Source organism: Haliaeetus albicilla, chromosome 9 (assembly GCF_947461875.1).
Source record: "Haliaeetus albicilla chromosome 9, bHalAlb1.1, whole genome shotgun sequence".
Taxonomy (NCBI): Eukaryota; Metazoa; Chordata; class Aves; order Accipitriformes; family Accipitridae; genus Haliaeetus; species Haliaeetus albicilla.
The window spans coordinates 14,162,728-14,184,946 of record NC_091491.1 but is presented as its reverse complement, the minus strand read 5'-3'; the positions used below and the strand labels follow the sequence as shown (position 1 = coordinate 14,184,946).

Genomic DNA, 22,219 nt, shown 5'->3' with positions numbered 1-22,219 from the left:
ATCTCCATCTAAAATGTTTCTCTTCCCTTGATTCCCCCAGACTGCATTCCCAATCACAGGCAGGGACTGTTTTCAGGGAGGCTGAGGTTCCCTCACAGGAATGTAGCACAGAGCGTATCTTTGCTTTTGACAGTCACCTCTGGGACCAAACAGAAGCAGAAGAACATTCATGTCTAAGCAGTGAGAAAGCTCAAAGCACCTGCTTGTCTGGAACAGCTAGCCTCGAGGGCCAAGGCTCCTGTCTCTCTGAGTATGAGAAAGGAGAAGCAGCAACTGGAAGCAGCAGGCTCCATTGCAGTTCTGGCTATTGCTGGGGAAAAGGAAGCCAGAAAGAAAGGAACTCCCTTGTGATGAGTTGGTTCTGGCTCCTAGCATCAGCAGCATGAGCTGGAACATGGGAGACTCCCATGTAATGAATCTTCTCCGGTTGCCAATGATGAGCAAAGGAGCTTGGAATGAGTGACCTCCCTGTGCAATGAGGTAATACCACCTCCTAATGAGGAAGGGCAGGAGATGCCTTCTAGAATGAGCGAGAACCTGCCAGGAGGATATAATAAAACAGGGCATTTCCCTGCCAGAACAACAGAGCATAGAGGAGCTCTCATTAATCATTAAAGCAGGGCACACTGCCAGACTGCCCACAGCCCTTTCAGAAACCAGGCCCCATCTTGCAGGCTATCCCAGAAACATGCCTTCTCCAAGAGACGTGGTTCCATCCTGTTCCTTTCTGCCCAGCCCTGTCTGCATATCTGTCAGGTCACAGTACCTGCAGTGAAAATCTGCGCAGCTACTGCCAGGAAGGCGTCCGTCACCACCGTCTCTGAGTGCAGCGAGATGTTCAATTGGCGGGCAATATTCCGGTAGACGTTGGGGCGAATGTATTCCAGCTCATCCCCTGGAAACAAAGTCAGGAGTCAGCACACAGAACACCAAGTCCTGCTCTCACTGTGTAGGAGTTACAGCTGGGGCCACCCCATGTATCCCTTCAGCCAAAAAGATTTAACACCAGCTCCACCTTAGTTTAAACAGGCAGCAGAATGCTTGGGGTCATTTAGATGCAACCCCCTGCCACCTGCACCCTGCTTTCCTACTATCCTCTGCACCTGGGACTTCTAAATGGCATGGGGACAGGCAGTGGCCCCGTACCAGTGGTGCAGCTGCAGTAATCCCTGATATAAATGATGTTCCCAGGCTGGCTGCCTGCCTTTCCTCCAACACAGGAGGCCTCAGATAAGCAAAGCCATCTCACTTTTCTTCAGAAGTGAAAAGGAGGCATGTACATCTATGTAAGCTTTTGAGATATACGCCCTTTCTCAACACCCCATCAGACTTGTACAAAAAAGCCTCATGATAAGAGCGACTCAAGAATGCTGGAAGCTGATGAAAGCCAAGGATCCACCCAGAACTGCACAACATTAATTGAGCAGAGAGACTATCAGCTCAGCCATATTATGCTCACACAGGCACCGAGTGATGATGTGGATTTCTTTCTCTCCTCCAAACAGTTAGAGAGATGTTCGTTTGCCTGGCTGACTCCTCAGCAACAAGGTTCCTGACACACACAGAGACATGTGCTTTCACCGCCAGGTTGTTTTCTCCCCATATGGGAAATGGTTGGAGGTGTTAGGCTAGCTTGAAGACCAAGATGGAAATACCAAGGACAAGCAGAGAACCTCCTCCCTCCCACAGGTTTGCACTATGGAGCCTGGGCAAAAGCAGTAAAGCTTTTCCTCTGTAGCAAAACAAACCATTTTTGAACAGTAGAATCAATAAAGCCCAGTTTCCAATGGATTTCTCTCTCTATAGGGGTTCACAGATACTTAACAAGGGTTGCACAGCTGCTGTAGGAGCATTACACGATGCAAAGGTTGCATGGGACCAAGGCCCTTTGTGCACGGAGAGTCCTATTTGGTTTAGATTTAGAAGGATGCTCTGCATCCTCCTCCTGCACAAGGGTGCTATGGGGCACCCAGGGGAAGAGGAGAGCTGTCACAACAGCTTTACATCCCACTGCAAGACCCAGATGACTTGCCCTACTCAGAGGGCAACTGATCCTCCTGAAAATTTCATTTAGATGGGGACCCAAAAGGAAGATGACACCCCAGTCAGGAGCTTGTTAGAGAGTCATTAGCTACTGTACCTTGATTCATCTAACTGGCTACTGGCAGGCAGCACAGTACGGGCAAAGCCCAGCTCTACAGAATTCCACAGACAAGCTCTCCGGGCCCTTTGTGCATGTGGGATTGTACCACACAATCTGATGGCAAGAGGAAACCCTGCCAACACATGGTCAGCCCTGATAAGAGGAAACATTACTTGCACTACTCAACAGCTGCTTTCTCCTCCCAGGGAACACACAGGCTTCCCTGTAAATGCGAGGAAATGGGGATAGCCCTGCCCGCGGTTAGCCGAGAGGGAGGCATGGGAAGCTGGGATCAGCACTTGGTAGCCTGCCACCATTACAGCTTTTAACAAGCAGTGCCTGGAGGCCCCAGATGAGATCTGGTTTTGGTTGGAGGCACATATGCTGCTAAAGCGGGCCCTGCCCTGCAGCAATGCACAGGGCAGACAAAAGCAAGCAGAGGAAGAAATGCACAGGAAAAGCAGAAGAAAGCAGTCCCAGGCTCATGGAGACTCTGTGCCCTGGCAGCCCCAGGACTTCTCCAGCAGCACATTACATCGGTGGCCATCTTTGGTTTCCATGTTCAGATGCCCAACTGCGCACTTTGCAACATTTAGAGCAATTTCTATGCTGCTCCTCCTTCCTCCAGTAATCATGGAGGAACAAGTAGGGCAGCAGTGACAGTTCCCACATGCAGAAGCTCAGTGCAGAGGTGAAAGGGCCCTTGTCTGGGTCTTGGCCACAGAAGAGACAAATTCAGATAAACCAGACCTCTGACACATATGGCAGGTTGGTCTGGACTGTCTCATTTGGCCATACCATTAGGTTTTGCCACCTCTGACTCATTAATTGCACTAATTAGCTGTTAAGCCTCACTGAGCTGATGGGCTATCACTCCCCAAGACTGCAGCTGCATTGCCTGTGCCCAGCACCTCTGCTGGCCCACCAGCCAGTTCATCAGACTCTGTGTGCAAGAGGGCTAGGAAATACTCCAACTTCTCATCTCCACAGGCTTCTCAGCACTATCATGGAAGAAAAACTGGTCTTGCTTGTTGCACTGCTTAGTAAGCAGCAAAGTAGGTGGCTGGATACCACTCAGCCTTGTACTGGTTATAGCAGCAAAGGGGAAAAGAAAGGGACAGGCCATGTGGCAGGTGGAGTTTCTGAACAAACAGGACAGAAACAACTCTTCATCCTAATAAGGAGGACTGCTCACCCTTCTTGTTGCATGGGTACCACATGGCGCTCTCCAAACAGATTTGCTCAGAGAAGGCGCCAAGTTCCTGGGACTATCAGCCAAATCTTTCCATCTGGACACAAATAAGTAACAGGAGAGTCACCCAGAAGACGCCTTCAGATCCAGTCTGCCACCTGTTTGCCCTTTAACATGCTCCTGGCCACCCACAGAAGATCTGGTTGAAAGCAAACAAGTCTCAACCCCAACCCAGGCAGAGAAGAAATGGAGAAAAAAAAAGAGGCAGTGAGATTGACAGAAGAACAAAAAAACCCCAAAGACCAAACAACCACTGGAAACAAAAATAGAAGTAAAGTCAGCACAGGAGAGAAAAAGAATGAATGAAGAAAAAAAACAAAAGTCAGTTAAAAGAAACACAGCTATGCCTTAAAAAGAAATTTGGGATAATGTCAAACAGAAGCAGAAAGAAAGGGGAGAAAGTGGGGAGACCAGCCTGGTCCCGAGTTCATTAGGCCCAGCTAAAGGATACTTCACCAGACTTATTTGAAAGTTGATGTAATTAAATCAGATGCAAATACTAGTGGTAGTTTCCAAGCCAGACATGAACTAATATACCAGCCCGCAGGCAAAGAGGGATGTTGGAAGCAACTTCCAAGAATGAGCATGTCAGCATCCCAAAAGACAAATGGCTGGACTTGAGCACATAGGAGGCTAAAACCTAAAGCAAAAGGCCAGGCAACTGTCAGCATTTACAGGGTGCTCCTGATACAAGCACAATCCAGAGCATGCCTTCATGAAGCAGCCTACAGGCATAACCTTCAAATTGCTCTCCCTGCAGCCCCGGCAGTCACCTGGCCATGAGGGGGGCTGGCTAGTTTGGGCACTGAATGGCAGTGTAAGCCAGGCAACATCAGCCAACTCCTCCTTGCTCCAACAAAAAGCAAGAAAACTCATGTCTTGTTGAATGATTAAGGTAGGCAAAGGAAAATTAAACACATTGTCAACACACTGTCATTGAAAAGCAGCTTTTATAAATCTCCAATGCGTATGGTCTAAGCAACTACCCCCAAATTAAACGTTCTTGCGGCTGGGCGAGCAACGGATGAAGCCCAAGTATAGAGGTAGCAGTACTTTACTAGATGCCAGGTTGGGCTGCATCACAGCAGCCAAGTCACCTGCATCCAGAGAAAACACTGCAAGACTTGTTAAAATGCCAAGCTGAGAAAGACTACTGAAACTACTGTGAAAACTGTTACACAGCTGGAGTTTTATGCAGATAAAATTAGTTTGCTGTTGGGCTTTCTTGGACTGCATCATGCTTTTAAGTTATTGCAAGTTCTCAGAAAAAAGTAGCTCTGCAGAAACACTGTGCTGAGCAGTGCTCCAAGGGACTGAGGAAATGCAAGTAAAGGAGCTGTTTAGGGAAGATCACCAAAACCAACTCTAAATGCCCAAAGCAGAGACGAAAAACCTCTATATCATCACATGAAAAGCCTCTTGGCACTCATCAGTTCCACAAACCTTAGTCTAGTCTGAATTGCTCCATATAGTTTCAGTTCCCACCCATACCCGCAGGGACTTACCTAGTCGCAGTAGTATGGCGGACACCTCGGCCAGCTTACCACCAGGCACTGGTGCATTGCACTCAGGTTTGCTCCAGCTGACACCCGCTCGAATTAGCCTTGAATTTATGTAGTCTCTGCAGAGAGCCTTCGCTTGGGACACAAGCTCCTTGTCAGTGGGAGACCTGTCAAAAACCTCCATCACCTCTGCAGCAAAGACTGAGGAACGGCGTAGCACCTCCATCCTTGGCTGCTGAACCCACACCTCAGCATACACTTGCTGGAAGGCTAAGCCAATGCCTTAGATGAGAATCTGCAGGAGCTGTGTAGTAATCCTCTGGTCTCTTGGTTTGTTACAGCTCCCAGCAGCTATTCTCAAAAGGCCAGTTTTTCATTTTACCTGGTGAATAAAAGCATCTGTAAGTCCTCTAGCATTGCAAAGATGTAAATCAGAAGCCCAAGTATTATACCTTATAGTTACGCTAAAGCCAGTAGTATCATATTTACAAAACATCTGTCTCAGTGCATCTTACAGACAAGGGGCAAAATCTTCCGTCTCTCAGCAACTCTGACTTTCACTGGCAATATGACCCATAGAAAGGCTGCAGTTTTGACCTGTCAAGGTGTTTCCTTTTTTCCAGTTCAGATTCAGCAGTCTTAGAATTACCCTTCAGAAAGACTAGATGGTCAGAGCATGGAAACAATTATAGAATGTGTAGACAATCTCAGCTTGTTTCAATTAAACTGGAAAAAAACCTGAATCCCAAATACCAGCTACAGTAACCTCAACCAGATGTCAACAGACATTCCAGCTCAATAGGTCGTGGATCTTTCTGAATAAATGGCACTATTGCAAGAACAGGGGTACAGGAGCATTTGAAATGTCTGCATCGAGACAGTTTACCACACTCTTTGGTTAGATTTTGGTTCTGCTACTCTTTTTCTCTTTGTCTTTTTTTTTTCCAAAGCAACATGCATACCATTTTTCAAAAAGCTTTAGCAATAGCAGAGAAAGCAAAACAGAAAAACAGATTTTTTAAAAAAAGTTTCCAGGTGTGATTGCCTAAGGAGAAAATTCAAAATTTCTTCAGAGGCACCTGAATTCATCTGTTGCTCTGACTTTTTAACCCAGTGCTGCTTTTGAAGTCAGTCAGACCAGTCTTTATTCAGATGTTAGCATTTTTCAGTCCCCGTTTTAGACATCTACTTACAATAACAACTTACAAACAAAATAAAGCCAGTTATTTTTCTTTGTCCCAATGAAAAACATATTTACCTCTCATGTTGCACTTTTCCCCCCCCTCAGTGATTTCTTTTGGGGTTTGGTTTCCTGTTTCTTTGGAAGATCTGCATCAATGAACACCTGGTTTAGGATTCTGTAGGATACTGTCACACTTCTCTGGAGAGCCCCAGCCTTCTCCGCAGGGCTCCCACCAGTGCCTCCTTCCCCATCGCCCTCAGCCTCGCATCCTCCGCTCCACCAGGATCCTCGGGGCTTGCTCTGCTGCTTTTAAAAGACCCAGGCGGCAGAGGAAAGCTTCTAGCTTTAGCCTTGTAAGGAAGATGAAATAACCGGGAGGTGGGGTTGCTGTAGCCAGAGAGCAACGCTTTCTCCTCCCTTTTCTTCTCTCTTAAGGAGGTTCTCTGTTGTTCTACTGCAAGCACGCAGAGGCTTCGTTCAAGGACTTGTCTCAGGGGTGAGGGCAAGAGCAGAATTTCAGGAGCAGGTTACCCCATGTATCAGGGAGCAATGAATGCACCGCTGAACTAGGAATAATAGCTGCGGGTGAATTCCCACAGCGGCTTTTGCAGAGTTGATGTTGGCCGGTCATTTTCAGCCGGTAGCCGAGTCGGGCAACTACAGGATGTCATACTTCAGCAGTGGGCTAGTTCAATCCAAAACAATAGAGGTGATTAACAAAGAGAGCTGCAGGTGGGGGCTAAAGCAAGGGGTGCTTGCATTTCCCGAAACTACGACTAGTCTGGTTAAAAAGAAAAAAAGAAAGAAAAAAAAAAGTGGGTTTGCTGATAGCAAAGAGTTTGTCCAGAATGAAGTGTTTTGCAGGAACATGTCCATTTCATCTCAGTGTGTTAAGAAAACTCACATATAAGGTTTAAGGAAAACATTTCAATTTCAATTCCAACATACTTGGAAATTAATTTCAACATCAACTTCTTGTTGCAACGTTATCATATTGAAGCCACAATGCTCAGCTTTTTTTCTGTGTGTAATACCATTTCGACTCAGTAGACCACATATAAATGTTGGTTTTTTGTGTTATGATTTGAAACAAAGGAAGTTTTTGAAGTTTCCTGCAGACAAGAAATTCTACCAGCCCAAACACAAATTGTCCCCAACAAATAGGAATTTGTAGATTAACAGCTGGGTATGTGGCATGGTCAAAATACAGCCTTTCCGAAAGGAGGTCAGAAGCAAGAAGCAATTGTTGTCATCTCTTGCTTGTCGCCTTTGAGAAAAAAACAGAGGTGAGTACACCTCTCCAAGGTGTTGATCACAAAAAAAAGCCCAAGCACAACCTGCACCACTGCCGGTCTCAAAACCGAGAGATAAAAAGGAACAAATGAACCGTGTGAAAAAGCCTTATTGTATGATGTAGCAAATACTCTGGCCAGCATCCAACACACAACTCACACACAGGCTTATCACAGAGCATATGTTTTGGTCTGCCATTAACTGGATTGCTAAAGACTGCTTTGCTGCATTGGGACAGGGGCTGTGGTAAAGTCTCTTCTCCCTCCAGCAACATGATCCTCTTTCTGACCTGGCTTTTCCTGGGAAAGGAGCAGGGTTAAGGAGAAGTATGTGTATGCAGTGGTAGTCAGCTGGGGACCCCGGCTTAGCTTGATACGATCATGTTAGGATGGCAATAGTGACTGTGCATCTCCAGCACCAGAATTATTTGCTCAAGGATTCTCTGAGAAATTTGGGTTTATCCACTAGCCTTCCTCAATTTTAAATATAGTCGCTATAGACAGAGGCCCATCCCATAGAAGCTGAAATCAAGACTCCAGAGAGCCTGTGCTACTGCCCGTCACTAACCCACCCCTTCTCTGAATAGCGTGCCTGATGGTCTCTTGGAAAAATCATATTTTTGCCTCTGCGACTCTGAAGGCTGAAAAATCATTAACAATTATGTCATAGCTTCCTGCAGCAGCTGACAGCTTGAAACAGTAGTCCTATTTAAACTGCCCCTATTCAGTAGGCCTCTGAAACAAAGATGAATGCTTAAATATCAGTATTGCTTAACTAATGATAATGTTTCCCAGAACTCTGGCAAATATGCAAGTGCCACAGTGCCTCCCAGCTCTCCGCAGGTGCCAAACCCATCCCACGTGTTCCCTGCCCGACTGTCACAGTATGCAGCACCCCCTCAACTTCCACCCTGCAGCAGACACAAAAACTAGAAACATGAAGGCTGTGTATAATAAACCAAACTTTGTACAAAAAAGCCCCAATAGTGCATGGTATTCTACCTATATTATTTGCTCACTAAAAATACAGCTTCCCACTGAAAGATACCTTTATAAGTAAAAATAGAGGAAACCACAGCATACTGCAAAGAACAGCATGTTACAATCCAAGGAGCTGTCAGTGTAATGTGAGCCTCTTTTTCCATAGTATGTTTAGAGGCTAGATCAACACTTAGAGGCTAGATCTATACTGGAAAAACCCTTGTGGCAAGGGAGTATCAGGAAACAGTGTGGAAACACCTTATATCACCCAAAACCACTGTTCCCAGTGTAGCTATTACTGGCATGACAGTGTTCTGGCTGGAACAACAGGATCCACACCACAGCTCCTGCCTATCTCAGATGGGGTGACCAAAACAGCTTGGAGCATTCATTTAGTAAAACCAGGGGACCACAGAGATAAGACTGCGTTTTTTAAGTCTGTCAAGTGGAAACAAACACTGGAGAACCCACATCAGCAAGAACACAGCAATAGCCTAAACATAGACAGCTTATGCTCAATATTAAATAGTTTAACCATTAGAAAAGTCTCTGGAAGGGCCTTTTAACAATTGCAGTGGAAGCAAAATAGCTAGCTAACTGTGAGCCCACTAAGCTTATGAAAGGGTCTGCATGATATGGTTTCCTACAATAGCACAAGAATAACCCTGAGCGCCCTAGGAGGTAATTACCAGCCTTGCGTTCACACAGCCTGGTTTCTCTCAGAGATATTGTTTTGTTTCACCTCACAGTGCCAATCCCAGCCGCTTCACACAGCCTACAATTCCAGCAGAAACTATACACTGTAACACTTAGATATGATGTTCTAAAACCGCTGCAGAGCAAGGACTTAGAGAAGCAGTGGGATGCCAGAGATGCACAGTTAATAGCCAGAGAGCCTGGGAATCAACCCTGCTAGCCCCTGCCTGCTACAAGAGGTTTCCCTTTAGAGAGAAGATGCTCTGGCAAAACACTGGCACTGTAACCAGACCAAAGCCTTCCACCAAACCATCCCTGAACCTTCTTTTGCATTATGTCACCCAGTTTTAACGTACCATTGTCTCCCCGCTGTCTCTTCCTGTCTGATTTTTGCAGCAATACTTCAATTCTGTGTTTGTGAAGTTATCATTTGCCACTGCAAAAACACCTATGACGTCAGGCTTTAGGCTGCAAAGCCATACAGGAGGAACAGGGAGGCTAGAAGAAACACTTCTTTTTATACAGAAATATTTTGCCAGCTGCAACAGGAAAACAATACATGGAAGTAGCAGCTCAATGGGACCCAAGCAAAACACTGAGGCTTTTTGAACCTCTCTTTTGCCTCTAAAGGGCTTGATTCAAAGCCTCCTGGAAGCCAAGCAGTTACTTGTATTACTTGCATGATGGGATCACCCTGGAGCACCATTCCTGGAGCAGGATTTTGCAGTGCCAAGTGTCATGTGCCAGACCAAAGAGGCTGTATCACAGTGAACTCCTCTTCCATGGCCTTTAGACTCTTCTCCTTCATGAGGATACGCGTCTAGTGACTTAAACGCATCCAGTTTAGCAAGCAATCCATTACTTAAGTGTCAGCATAGATTATCACTGATACCCAATATTTTCTTCTCTGAACCCACTGACGTGCTCACTACCACTGCTTCTACACAACTTCCTTGCTATATGTATGTTTTGACAAAGGCAGAACAAAGACATGGCGTATTCCAGAACTGATGTACAAACACGCTGAAGGGGAAACTGTAGCAGGAATTGAATGTTAGCAAGCAGTGCTATGAGTTGAGTCACAGAATGTCTCTACTTGTAACCAACTATTACTACTCAGGTATCAAGCCAGCAGCTACCCACTGTAAAACAGAAGCTTCTAGCTAAATCTAGGACTAAATGAGGCTGCATTGTCAGCTTAAGAACCTAATTAGATATAACAGTAGATGTAACTGGTTTGGTTGTTTCATATCCTCTAATTTGCTTCAAAATTACATATTTTACTGAACCAATCATTTCATAAGCTAAGGCGGCGGCAGGCACACCAAAGAAATAAGAAGTTTTAAGTTGTTCCAACAACTATAGCTTTGTTTTGAAACACAAATAAAATATTTACATACTGTACCACCAAAATAGAAAAGGCAGAAAACAGCTAATGAGGTCACTATCCCCAAGAGAGCAAAGACAACTCTTCCCTTTCAAGCTCTAACCCACAAAGGCAGAGGATGAGCCTTTGTCTCAATCTAGCGATTGATCACCCACAAGGTTTGGGAATCACTTCCACGCAGGACACGTGCATGTGGACAGGCAAGTGCCTCTGCCTGCAATAAGCCTGAAATCTCAAGAGCCTGAAGTGAATGCAGGCACTTCTGCACTGGTTCAGCAGCATTTACAAGCTCTGACGCATTTATCTGCTGCTTTGAGACATGTGCTGGGGCACAGACATGTCCTACACAGGCAAATGGATTGCTGGATCGGATAACCACAAGGCAGCAGTCTTTATCCTGCACACATCTTCATGCCCTAAACAGGCTCCGAGGGATTTACACTCAAATTTTGCATATCCAGAATGTAGTCCTACTTTTAATTAAACCCTTACTGACTTTCAGAAAGGCTCTTCAGGTCCTTCAGTCTTAGCCTCTAGTGCTGTGCAGGGCAGCAACTATGCTTTTAAAAAATCCTATCTTCTGAAGTTGTCAGACAAGGCGGGTAGGCTGATGTCTCTAGTCAGCACAGATCAAATTTGGAGCACATGATTCCTTCATAGGCAGTTGATTATGCCACGCAGCATTTCAATCGTTAGGATGCAGTTCCACCCTGACTACCAGCAAAGTGTTTCTACACACTCGATACACCCCAAGAGTTTGTGGAGCTCCATGTTGACAAAAATTTTCTTCAAGACTGCTTTGGTTAACAAGATTAACCCCTCATACTCAGTGGGGCAGTATAGGGCTGTTTTTTTCAGCAGCAGCCAAAAGCTAAAGTAACCTTCACCTCCAGCTGCTCATACCCATTCCCAAATTGTCCTTCCTAATTGCACTGCTGTAATTTTGTGTTTGCTGGCACTGTGGACTAGTTCCAGGAGCTGGCTGGTTATTTTTCATTCATATGCGATAAACCTTCCATCCAAAGCACATCTGCAGACAGAGTTGTATTAGTACAACCAACGTAGCTACAAGCAGAAGGAAACAATTTCCGCTTTGCCATCAAGACAAATGTCCATGAAACTATAGCACTAGTATTGTTTTTGCACATAAAAATGCAGCTGTGGTGATCTGGAGCTTCCTAGTCCACTGAGAAGACAGAGAAATGCTGACAAGGTAATCAACAGATCCTTCCACAAGAGCAATGATTGCTTGGCATGTCTGGGTTTCCCAGCACTTTTAAGATTATAACTTTCATGAGTTCTTATGGAAGAGACTTTAGCTAAAAGAGGAAAAAAAAAAAAACAACCAAAAAACAAAAGAAAAGGCAACTTTTTGTTACCTGACACTGAGATACTTAAATCAGGCACATACAATAGCCAGGACAACAGCAATTCCTTCCTTCTGGCTGAAACATGAGCTTGACCAGGTAGGTGTCCAAAACAGGGTTAACTTACATTTGTTGACTGAAATCCATCATCTCCCTTACTTCCAGCTGGAAACCTTTGGACCAGTGCTGACATGACTCTGAAAGGCAGTTGGGTGCAGTAGCTGCTCTGAACGTTTGAGACGGGGTGATACATACGGCCACCCCTGCTCAGGGAAAAAGCAAAATCCACCATCGTCGTTAGTGGTCCCTTCCTAGGCTTCACAGAGCATCCTGGTTATTTTTCTGGGCTCTCAGGAAAGACCTGCTACAGGTCTTGGACCATCAGTTCAGCAAGGGCCAGGAAGCTCTTTATGCCCTGCTTCTTGTGCAGCCTGCACATCTCCTCCAGTGTATCAGACTCTAGCACTGTGCATTGGCATGACAACAGCAAATAACTGGCCAGATGTTAAAAGCCATTGCCAAAGATGCTGAGGGCAGACCCACTTCAGTCAAAGTGATTCAAGTCAGTTTTAATCATATGTAAGAATCAGCAAGCAGGAAATCTTGTTTGAGGTCACTGATTTTAATCTGGGTTTATATTTGTTTCTAAGAGAGGGTGAGTCTCAGACTTGCAGGAATTAAGACCTGTTCATTTGCATTTGAACACAGCTCAATGCTATGCTTTTTTTCCTCAGCTATAAAGGAAGAAAGTGATATGTATTTAAGCAATTCTACAGCTGATAGAAATCAGAAATCTGAATGTGTCTAGGGTATTTTCTACATTCATGTTGCTAGTGTATGCCCCTTGAACATTCATACAAATGAAATTAAAAATATAGAAATAAAATGATGTCTTTATGCGCCAAATTAAACTTGCAAATATGAAGTTGAAAAGGTTTTTAGAATGCAGAAAAGCACCTGAGGCAAAAAAAACCCCACAACAACATAGAACACTTCTTATTCAGCTACTGAACTGAGTCAACTGTTGAAATGAATAAGCAGCTCGAGACCAATAGCCTTTTCTGGGAATAAAGTCAAAACTTCAGAGAATTTGCAGTCTCAGAGGAGTCTTTCTTATTGAGCTAGTTCAGTTTGTAAACTGATTATGAGGAGCCAGAGAGGCAAGGAAAAAAAAAAAAATCGACTACACAGTGGTGAAGACAAATTACTTTTCACAAAAAGCCTGAAGAACAACCTCAACATAAGCAATGCTGGTTGCTTATATTTTGCAAGACATTCGCATACCACTCTGCTGTGCTTTACTTCAGAATTTCAACAGATGCTTACAGCTCTAACATTTTTGGTTTACAGCAAAGAAAGGGCTTAAATTGGACCTGATGACCTCAAGGGTCTTTTCCAACCTAAATGATTCTATGAAATATTTACTTACCTACCTGAGTAAACTCTAAGTGAAAACTTGCACTAAAAGTTCCCTTTAACGTTCCAGAAGTTTCACCTGAGGGAGGTGAACTGGCAGTAAGAGTGCAGCATCCCACAGGTCATACAGGGGCAAAACACCGGCAATAATCAAGCCAGCTTAAGTTTGAAGTCACTCAGCAGCAAGGAGGAGGTTAGTCAGTGAAACTAGACTTAGGGGAAGTGTTTTCAAAGAATGAAGTAGAAATACATACAACTACAGTTCTGGGGAAAAAAGGTTTCGCACTCAAGCGACAGCTGAAGTGTGTAGTTACTTCAGTAATTTTAAGTGAAGGGTTAGTGATTGTAAGGAAGGGAGTCAGTGTTGTTTAGCATCATTCTGTGTGGCGAAGACAGTGAGAAATAATACATACACAACTGGATCACACATTTAAGAACAGCTGCATTGGAGAGGAGCAAACAATGTGAGAAAATCTCCCAGGTAGTGAGATTTCCACTACTGCCAAGACACTGGGAGCAGTTAAACATATCTCCTCTCACAGCCCTCTGTGAGGAAGACAAGCAGCCACTGTGCTGTCTTGTATGCTTCCTGCCCAAGGTTTGTTGTTTAAGGGACACAGGTGCCCCTCTAGTAGAAGTTGGAAAGTAGGGTAGGTGTATGGCATGAGTCGTTTAACGGACATAGCTTCTTGATTAAAAAGAAGTAGATGATGCTCATTGTGAGTTATCAGAGCAAAAAAATCAGCTTCACACAGACCTGCGCAGGGTATATGCCCTATTTCTCTTGCATACTCACAAAGCATAATTTCACTTAAGGTCTGATTTCTCATTTCCTTGTAACCACAGACCAGTTTCTCTGGAGAGAAGCCAAAGCAGCACAAAATTTCTTGCTGGCTCTACCATACATAGAGCATTTTGTTAGAAGAAACACAATCTTTGTGATTTAAGGAGAACTTCAGTTCTAGAAGGAGCCATGAGATCAGGCCACTGCAGTGTGAGACCAAAGAAGTGATTTGCGTAAATTATCACTGAACCTTGCAGAAACTCACATGATAGAGCTGTTAATGGTAGCTTTGGTCCAGACAGCAGAGACCAGGGAAGTATTCATTAACAAACAGAAGTTTGATGCTAGCACTAAGCCTCTCATCAGAAAGAGCCATAAAAGAGCAGGTAGCTTTGCACCTTCTTGTTTTACAAGAAGACAGAAAATGCTTTTTGGAATCTTAATTCAAGCAACTATGCACTCAATCAGGTAACTCTGCATCTTCCTGTTTAAAAATATTTCTGGACAAATATGTGCAAAGAGGTGTCTTTCCTTAACAAAACACAGATTGCTAGTTTTCCCTTCCACAAGGTGTCTCGGATGCACAGCACAGGAGTTCTTTCCTCTGAAGAACATGCATCTGCAAAATTAGTTTTATTTAGTATTATATTTTAGTTTAATGGCATGAAAAACATGTACTGATAAGAAAAAAATTTCCTGTCAGCAAGGGGAATAACAGCTGTTAAGTCACCTGGGGACAGAAAGGAGGTTTTTTTCTCTGTAAGACCTTGCATACTGAACTCACACCCAGGGATCAGCACTACAACGGGTTTACTCCACCATAGTTGTCAATACACAAATGAAACCATGAGTTTCCTTTCCAAGGAGTCTCCAAGTGGCTTCCACACATTGGAGCTGTCCTCACAAAGCAGGTCAGCTCAGACAGTAAAAGCTTCAGAAAGACACAGTGGAAGTTTCACGGAGGAAAGCTTGAACACAGAAGGGGTCAGAAGCATCTCAGAAGAATGAGTGAGGCTATCATTTTGAATTGCGGAGATCTTTGGAAACACGAGTATGACCACACTGTGGTTTTACCAGAATTACAGCTGAGGAACTCCTGTTCCTAGTTTGGACATGGGTGAGGAAGCAGGTGTTCAGCCAATCTGCACAGGCAATAGGCAGGCAATTAAAACAAGCTGCTTTTCTCCAGCAGTTCTGGATAGTGCCATCTCTTTCTCCTCACTTTCCTGGGTGGATAACTCCTGAGTGGATTGAACCACATTTAGCAGCTCCAGTTTAAAAGCCGGTAGGTAACTGAAGCACAATGTTCCAGCAGAGCATTTTGTCCTCTGTTTCAAGGAGCATTTACACTAATTTCCATAGAGGTACTACGTGGTTCCAGACAGGAGTCACTCTTGAAGTGCTCAGTGAGTGCCAGGTCCATCCCCCAGATAAACTGTATGCCAGCACCTATCTTTTGTCGCTCAGTTAAACAGGGGTCCACCCACTCCCCTGCAGACAACTTCCAAGGTAGTTGGAAGAGACTAGCAGGAAGGCAAAAATCTCTCCAGGAATGACATTAGCCACTTACATTCCTGCCTCAGCACAGAGGTCTGCAAGAGCCCAGGATTCTGCTTCATCATAGAATCAGAATATTTTGCATTGGAAGGGACCTTAAAGATCATGTCGTTCCACTCCCCCTGCTATGAGCTGGGACACCTTCCACTAGACCAGGTTGCTTGAAGTCTCATCCAACCTGGCCTTGAACAGTTCCACGGAGGGGGCATCCACAACTTCTCTGGGCAACCTGTTCCAATGCCTCACCACCCTCACAGTGAAAACTTCTTCCTTACATCTAATCAAAATCTACGCTCTTTCAGTTTAAACCTGTTACCCCTCATCCCATCACTACACTCCCTGGTAAAAAGTCCCTCCGCATCTTTCCTGTAGGCCCCCTTGAAGTACTGGAAGGCCACTATAAGGTCTCTCCAGAGCCTTTTCTTTTCCCAGCTGAACAACCTCAACTCTCTCAACTGTCTTCTACCACTAGACAGGAACATGGCTTGGAAGAACCCTAGTTTAATTTAGGGACTAGTCACTGTGGGAAGCAAAGGGGTGCTGAGCCAACAGGCAAGTCAGCTGCACTTGGAGCTTTACAGCTGTAAGTGTCACTCAGGCTTATTCCACTTTGCCAGCAGAATTGTGAGATAAAGGCTCCTTTCTTTGCTGAACACTCAAGACAGCCTTAAGAGCCACAATATCAGCAGAAAGCAAGCCCCATGCAGTCAATATTGCAAGATTTGTAGTGATACAGTGTGAAAGCAAGTAGTCTACTTTAGCTTTAGCAGTCTACTGCAGTCTCCATACAAGCAGGGATCTCACAAGACCTATCATCAAAGCAAGTAGATTCCTACAGTACCAGCTCAGTCTGATCTATCTTGTAAGGGTATGGATTCTTCTTTGAATTCCCTCTTGCGTTCCTACAAGGAGCAAGGTTTAAGGCCTGGAGCAGTACATTACTGCCAAAACAAAGCAATCACTTTATGCTTATCAGTAGCTGTGATGCACCCAGGTAGAGCAGAATGAATCAGCCCTACGCCTCGCACCAAAGGGAGGAGCAATTTAGATATAGAGCACTCTCTGCTACTACTTTGCTTTGCTAAATTCAGGTAAGATACTTACTGTTGCAATTCAAGACCTTCACCAAAAAGAAAGGGGAGTGGGGAGAACACCCCCATTTAAAACTGTCAACGAAGCTTGCAAGTTCAAGCAAAGACTGTTTTGGCATGAGCTTGAGTAGCATCGGGTATACAGAAGCTCAGTGGCCAAGCCCAGATGCAAACTATAACCCACGGCAAAGAGGAAAACTGCTGTTGAAGTCCAACTCTTGCTTCTCTCCATACAAGTGCATTCTTTTCTAGGGCTTGAAAGCTCCACTTTGCACTGGGCAAAAGCATATAGCTTGAGAAGGTGACAAATTCAAAAGGATCTTCTTGTCAGGAAGACAACTTTCCTTCTGTTCTTGTAGGGTTACAGCTTAACTGCATAATGCAGCAATAGTGCTCTTCCACATCACTGATCACCAGAAGTACAATACAGAAAACCACTTCAGCCTCTCAACATACTAATGGAACTAGAAATAGCTCCTCTCCAAACAAGAACTGCAGCATTGAGAGAGTTATTCTGTTGCACTTTTTACAGTAAAGTTTTAACCCATCTATCCCGCTGAGTAACTCTACCTTCAGGGAGGGTACTTAACACCTAGCACACCTTCTAAGGCTAACCGCTGTGCTCCACAGCCCTGTTTACACCAGGAAAGTACTACCACTTTTCAGGGCTCTCCAGGCTCAAGGTACATAAGCCACTGCTGCAAAGAATGTCCCATAATGACTCCACAGAGCAGTACAGAAAAAGCTGAGGCGCCAGACCTCATGTCATCCAGCTGCCATGTAACCCAGTCACTTAGCAGCTGTTTCCATCTCTATGCACATTGCCACCCTCCGTGACACACACTTCACTCTCTGCTGTTTTACCCTCGCTGTGCCTGAAATACTATTACTGTGCCCAGGATAGACAAGAGAAACTGAACCAGACTTGTCCTGGGCCACGCAGCAGGAAACCTCAGAGTCTCAGGGTAGCAATCTAGCCACCGGCCATCACCTCCCCTTCTCCTTTGCGAGCAAGAGACATGCACGTCAAAGCTGAGTGAACAGTATTGAGTTACTGGCTTTGACCACCACCACTTCATGCTCCGGCACAAAGGGCTGCGGGAGGCAGACCGTGTGACCCACGCAGGAAAGGAAAGAGCAGCTGCAGAGTAACAGGGATGTGGCAGGAGCGGGTGCTGCTACGTGCTGCCTTCCTGCAAGGAGCCTGGCCCTGCAATGCGCTGTTGCCACCTGGTGGCACCAACAAAAGAGCAAACCAGGTTTGCTTCTAAAACCACTTAACCAGCCCCGAGAGCCACAAAAGCTCCCAGACAGCGCCATTTGTCTGGCGAAGGTGCTGGAAGGGCTCTCGAGACCCACTGCAGGTGTGGGAGGGGGAGAACAGGGTGGAAAGCCCTGAGCTGCTGCAGGCAGAGCCAGCGCCAGGACTCGGGCAACAGCCCCAGGCTCACATGCTCATCTCAGACACGGACTGGCTGCCACCCACCCCAGGGACCAGAGGGCATCTCACAGCCAGGCCATACCATACCGCTCTGCTCAGCTCTCCAAGAGCAGTGTCACAATAAATTTCTCAAGAGGTACTGAACAACATAAATCTGGATGTTTTGAGTAATTCATACAGAAAAATCTATCAGTGCTTGAACCAACCACAAACAGACACTTTCTTGGAAGAGTTTCGTAAGCCAGAGCAGGTAAGATGTAAAGCAATAGCTCTTGAGGTCCTTTCCTCATATTTTGGCCGTAAATAGTTACACCTCTGGGCAAGCCTGCAGAGGCACTAGACGCTGTCTACTCAGCGGCATTCTTTGCTTTTATCAGTAGACTGGGCTCCAGGCTGACACTCCTTAAGATGTCTTACCACATTTTTTAATCCTCTCCCACTTTCTGTCTGACCCAAGTAAGCATGCAACAGGTGGGGATACATTAATACAACCGCAGCACTTCTACCTTCAAGTGAGGAAGCAACTTTGAGGTGTCTCACTGAAGAGTTTCTTGTTCTCAGAAGCATTTGGTGAAGGGCAGTGAACAGCAGGAGAGCAGGCTACAGGACCCCTCATGATTCACTCAACACTTCCTAGCAAAAAGTAAAGGCTGTATTACTTTAGCAGAACATCTAAGAACACATCAGTAGAAGTTTCTCGTAACAACTATTCACGCTCTTCTCTGGACTTCACAGAAACAGCCAGGTTTATCAGCTTATTGGGCAAAAGTTGTAAATGCCTGTGTCAAGATTTGTCTTTTATGAGAGTATTACATGGGTTATCTCAAGCAGTGTTTAGGCCACACTGTCAGCAGAACACAACAGTTTTCTGAAGTAATTACTTTTTAAAGAGAGAATGTTAAGCAAATTTGATCCCCTCATCTCCAACAAAGGCTCCAGTTCCACGGGCAGGAATGGAGCAGGCTTCAATCAGGCAAAACTTGGCTTGGGAATGGGGACTGCAGCACAGCTTATTTCTAAGCAGCCTGCAGAATTAAGGTGGGGTTTGGGGGCAGGGTGGGGGTGTTGAGCAGAAGACTTGTTTAAATACTGCATTTTTTTGTCACCAGCTTTTAACCTAATTTTTCTTCATTCTGGATATTTATCCTTCTGCTTTAACAGAAGGAACTAGAAAAGGGAAGAAAAAAATTAACTAAACCAGCTTATCCCCTTGAAAATAATACTTTTAAAGTTATTTCTTCTCTATTGTGAGAAGAAACCCCAACAACATATACAGGTGTCTTTGGGTTTTAGCTTTATTTCCCCACAGCATCCAGGCTTGGGCAGCTGTACAGCACACACGGATAACAAATATACATGTTTACACACATATGTATTTGACTCTTTCCTGCTCATAGTTTTTGACCAATTTTAATCAGCTTGGGAAAAGGAGTAGGAACCCCCAAAGCACAAAGTTCCTACAATTTTGTGAAGCAAAAGGTAAGAACAGGTAAGAACTTACTAATACAGCTATGAAGCAAAAGGCAAACCAGCAGCATCAGAACTGGCATAGAAGAAAGGGATGGCAGCAAGGCTGGCTTTGCTCCTAGAGCTGCCTGCTCCATCAGCCATACCTCCTTTCATGCCTACCTGCTTCAGGAACAAGATAGTCCTTCATACTACCCCAACAGACCCAGGAGGAGCTGCCTGCTTACACTGATGGCCAGAGTCAGGAGCCAACGGCTCCCTTTCCCATAGCCCTGCTTCCCAGGGCCAGGTGAAAGCTTTAACCCTAAATAGCAAGCCACATACCTTTTGTAGGCCTGGGCACTCCAGCATGTAATTAACTCCCTGATGCTTTCCTCTAGCTGAAGTATTTCCTCTTTTGCACTTTCTTAGCTGGCTTTTTTAAAACATTGATCTCTCGGAGGCAGGGACTGGGTTTCTTTCTGTGGAGGTGCAGATTTCAGTGCAATGCACAGGTAGGTTCTGGGTGCTGAAGCAACAATTACGTAGATACAACTTGTAATATGATTGTTCTGTAATCACAATTGCTAATGTTAACAACAACAACAAAAAAGCTGGACTGCTAGGAATACAGCACCAACTGAAAAACAGGGGAGCAAGGAGTGTAAGAAGACATTTCTATTTTCTTTTTGCTCCAGTTGATATATTCTGAGAATCAAACGGAGGTGGCGATGGACACAAATATAGCATCAACAGCCACAGAGAAGTCAGGGAAGCCTCCTTCCTCGGGGTCAGCAATTTGTTTCTGCATTCTTTTGAGCACATTAATAATTCTCTCCCCACACAAGAAAGTCAACAGAAATAACTGCCTTGCAACAGAGTAATCATCTCCAGCCCTACACATACAACTTGTCCAAACCAAAGTGACCAGCTACTGACCCACATATGGTTTCTTCTATGTGGTCACCAGACCACAATTCCCACACAACCTCTCCTGCCCATCCATAGACCCTGTTGCTATGAGGCAGGCTGCCCAAGGGCCCTATTCAAGGAGGAACACTGACCTACATCCGAATCCCCTCTGTCTCCTGTGCTTCTGGGCCAGCTCTAAAACAGCTGACCAGCTTTTGCAATTTAAGATGGGCATACCATGCTAATCCCACAGGCTGATCACCCTTATTAAAGACTTACCCTAAATTAAGCTGACAAAACAAGTTAATTGCTGCTCCTCCCTGCAGTCGTTAGCAGCTCCATGCAACTATTATCCTGACACTGCAACCACCCTAAGGTCTATTCGTGAGGTTAGTAAGACAGCTTTTTGGTGTATGTTCAGACTTGGCACGTTAATTAACATAAACATTTTTTTGTGAGACTTTTGCCTTCTTGCCTGCTGCCAAGAATGAAACTACATGGCTAAATTAAAGAGTGTCCATGACAGGAGGTGGAGAGCCGAGCTGTTGGGGTGAGATGATTCCCAAGTAACATAGACAGGGACTCACAACCTACCCTCCTACAGGGTGATTTCTGTGTCAAGATTTGTCTTTTATGAGAGTATTACATGGGTTATCTCAAGCAGTGTTTAGGCCACACTGTCAGCAGAACACAACAGTTTTCTGAAGTAATTACTTTTTTAAAGAGAGAATGTTAAGCAAATTTGATCCCCTCATCTCCAACAAAGGCTCCAGTTCCATGGACAGAATGGAGCAGGCTTCAATCAGGCAAAACTTGGCTTGGGAATGGGGACTATGCGTCCAGAGAGGGGATGGCTCACCCCTGGGTCCTTGCAGCAGAACTCCCTTCTCCTTCCTATCCCACTTCACGAGGAAGCTTTGATTCCTCTGTGCGTTCCTAGATCTCCTAAGTGAAGGTGTTGTGCTGGAATAGGGATGTTTATGAGACACGTTGGTGTGGCTAGAAGGTTGGTCCTGCAGGTATAAACTCAAAACTCAAGCAATCCAGGGATCTGAAAGGCAAGACCTTTGTTGAAAACCTTCCAGCCGAGATACAGTTCATTTAAATACAAAAATATTATCTCATTACAGAGGTATTTGATGCCAGGCCTCTATCTAATTGATGTTTTCACTCAAGTACCTCCAAGTGCCCGATGGTGCGATCAGGGGGCAGGGAAACAGAGGGATGGGAGAGGGCTGCTCGATGCAGCCGCGACCCATCCGTCCACGCAGCAACCCGTGTCACAAGGTTGTTCCGTTTGATACAGCTCTTCACAAAAGCAGCACAAATCCGTCATCAGAAGAAACGGCTTTCGACAAACACCGTGGGTGCAGGCAGCCACGCCAGAGCTTGGTAAAAAGTTGTGTCTTGTTTTGTTAACTGTGGGCAAGAAAATTTAAGTCCAGTTTTAAAGCTGACTGGCAACAGAGTGGGTGAAAACGATTTTTCTCCTGTGAAACCGCGGAGAAAAAACACAACCCCACGGGGCAAGCCCTGGGAAAAGGGCGACGAAAGGGCCCTCGTCCCCCTGCCCCTCACCTCCCCCGCTCCCAGCCTTGCTCCGCCGGGATCCCCGCAGCTCCTCGGGGGGGCCCCGGCCCCTCGCCCTCCCGGGGGCGGCCTGCGGGCCGGAGAAGAGCTGCCACCGCGGCGGGCTGAGGACGGGGCGGCCCGGGAGAGGGGGCGGCCCAGAACGGCTGGCGAGAGGCGCCGCCGGCCTGAGGGGAAGC

The 22,219-nt window shown here is 45.4% G+C and overlaps 1 protein-coding gene across 5 annotated transcripts in view; it reads right to left on the bottom strand.

Annotated features, from left to right (window-relative positions):
- The window catches only part of BOK (BCL2 family apoptosis regulator BOK), a 35,020-nt gene extending 12,850 nt beyond the window's left edge, over nucleotides 1–22,170 (bottom strand). Inside the window, exons 1-7 of one of the 5 annotated variants that reach the window (XM_069791708.1) lie at nucleotides 22,029–22,170; nucleotides 21,630–21,869; nucleotides 21,264–21,501; nucleotides 18,599–18,725; nucleotides 6,156–6,861; nucleotides 4,901–5,279; nucleotides 767–895 (exon numbers count right to left, since the gene is read on the bottom strand). In XM_069791708.1, the coding sequence (XP_069647809.1) occupies nucleotides 767–895; nucleotides 4,901–5,123 (352 nt within the window). In that variant the 5' untranslated portion in view covers nucleotides 5,124–5,279; nucleotides 6,156–6,861; nucleotides 18,599–18,725; ... (1 more) ...; nucleotides 21,630–21,869; nucleotides 22,029–22,170. Of the gene's footprint in view, nucleotides 1–766; nucleotides 896–4,900; nucleotides 5,280–6,155; nucleotides 7,083–18,598; nucleotides 18,726–21,263; nucleotides 21,502–21,629; nucleotides 21,965–22,028 lie in introns of those variants that run through there. The other 4 variants (XM_069791705.1, XM_069791707.1, XM_069791706.1 and 1 more) reach the window with 4 other exon arrangements.
- Between the last annotated feature and the right edge of the window lie 49 nt (nucleotides 22,171–22,219).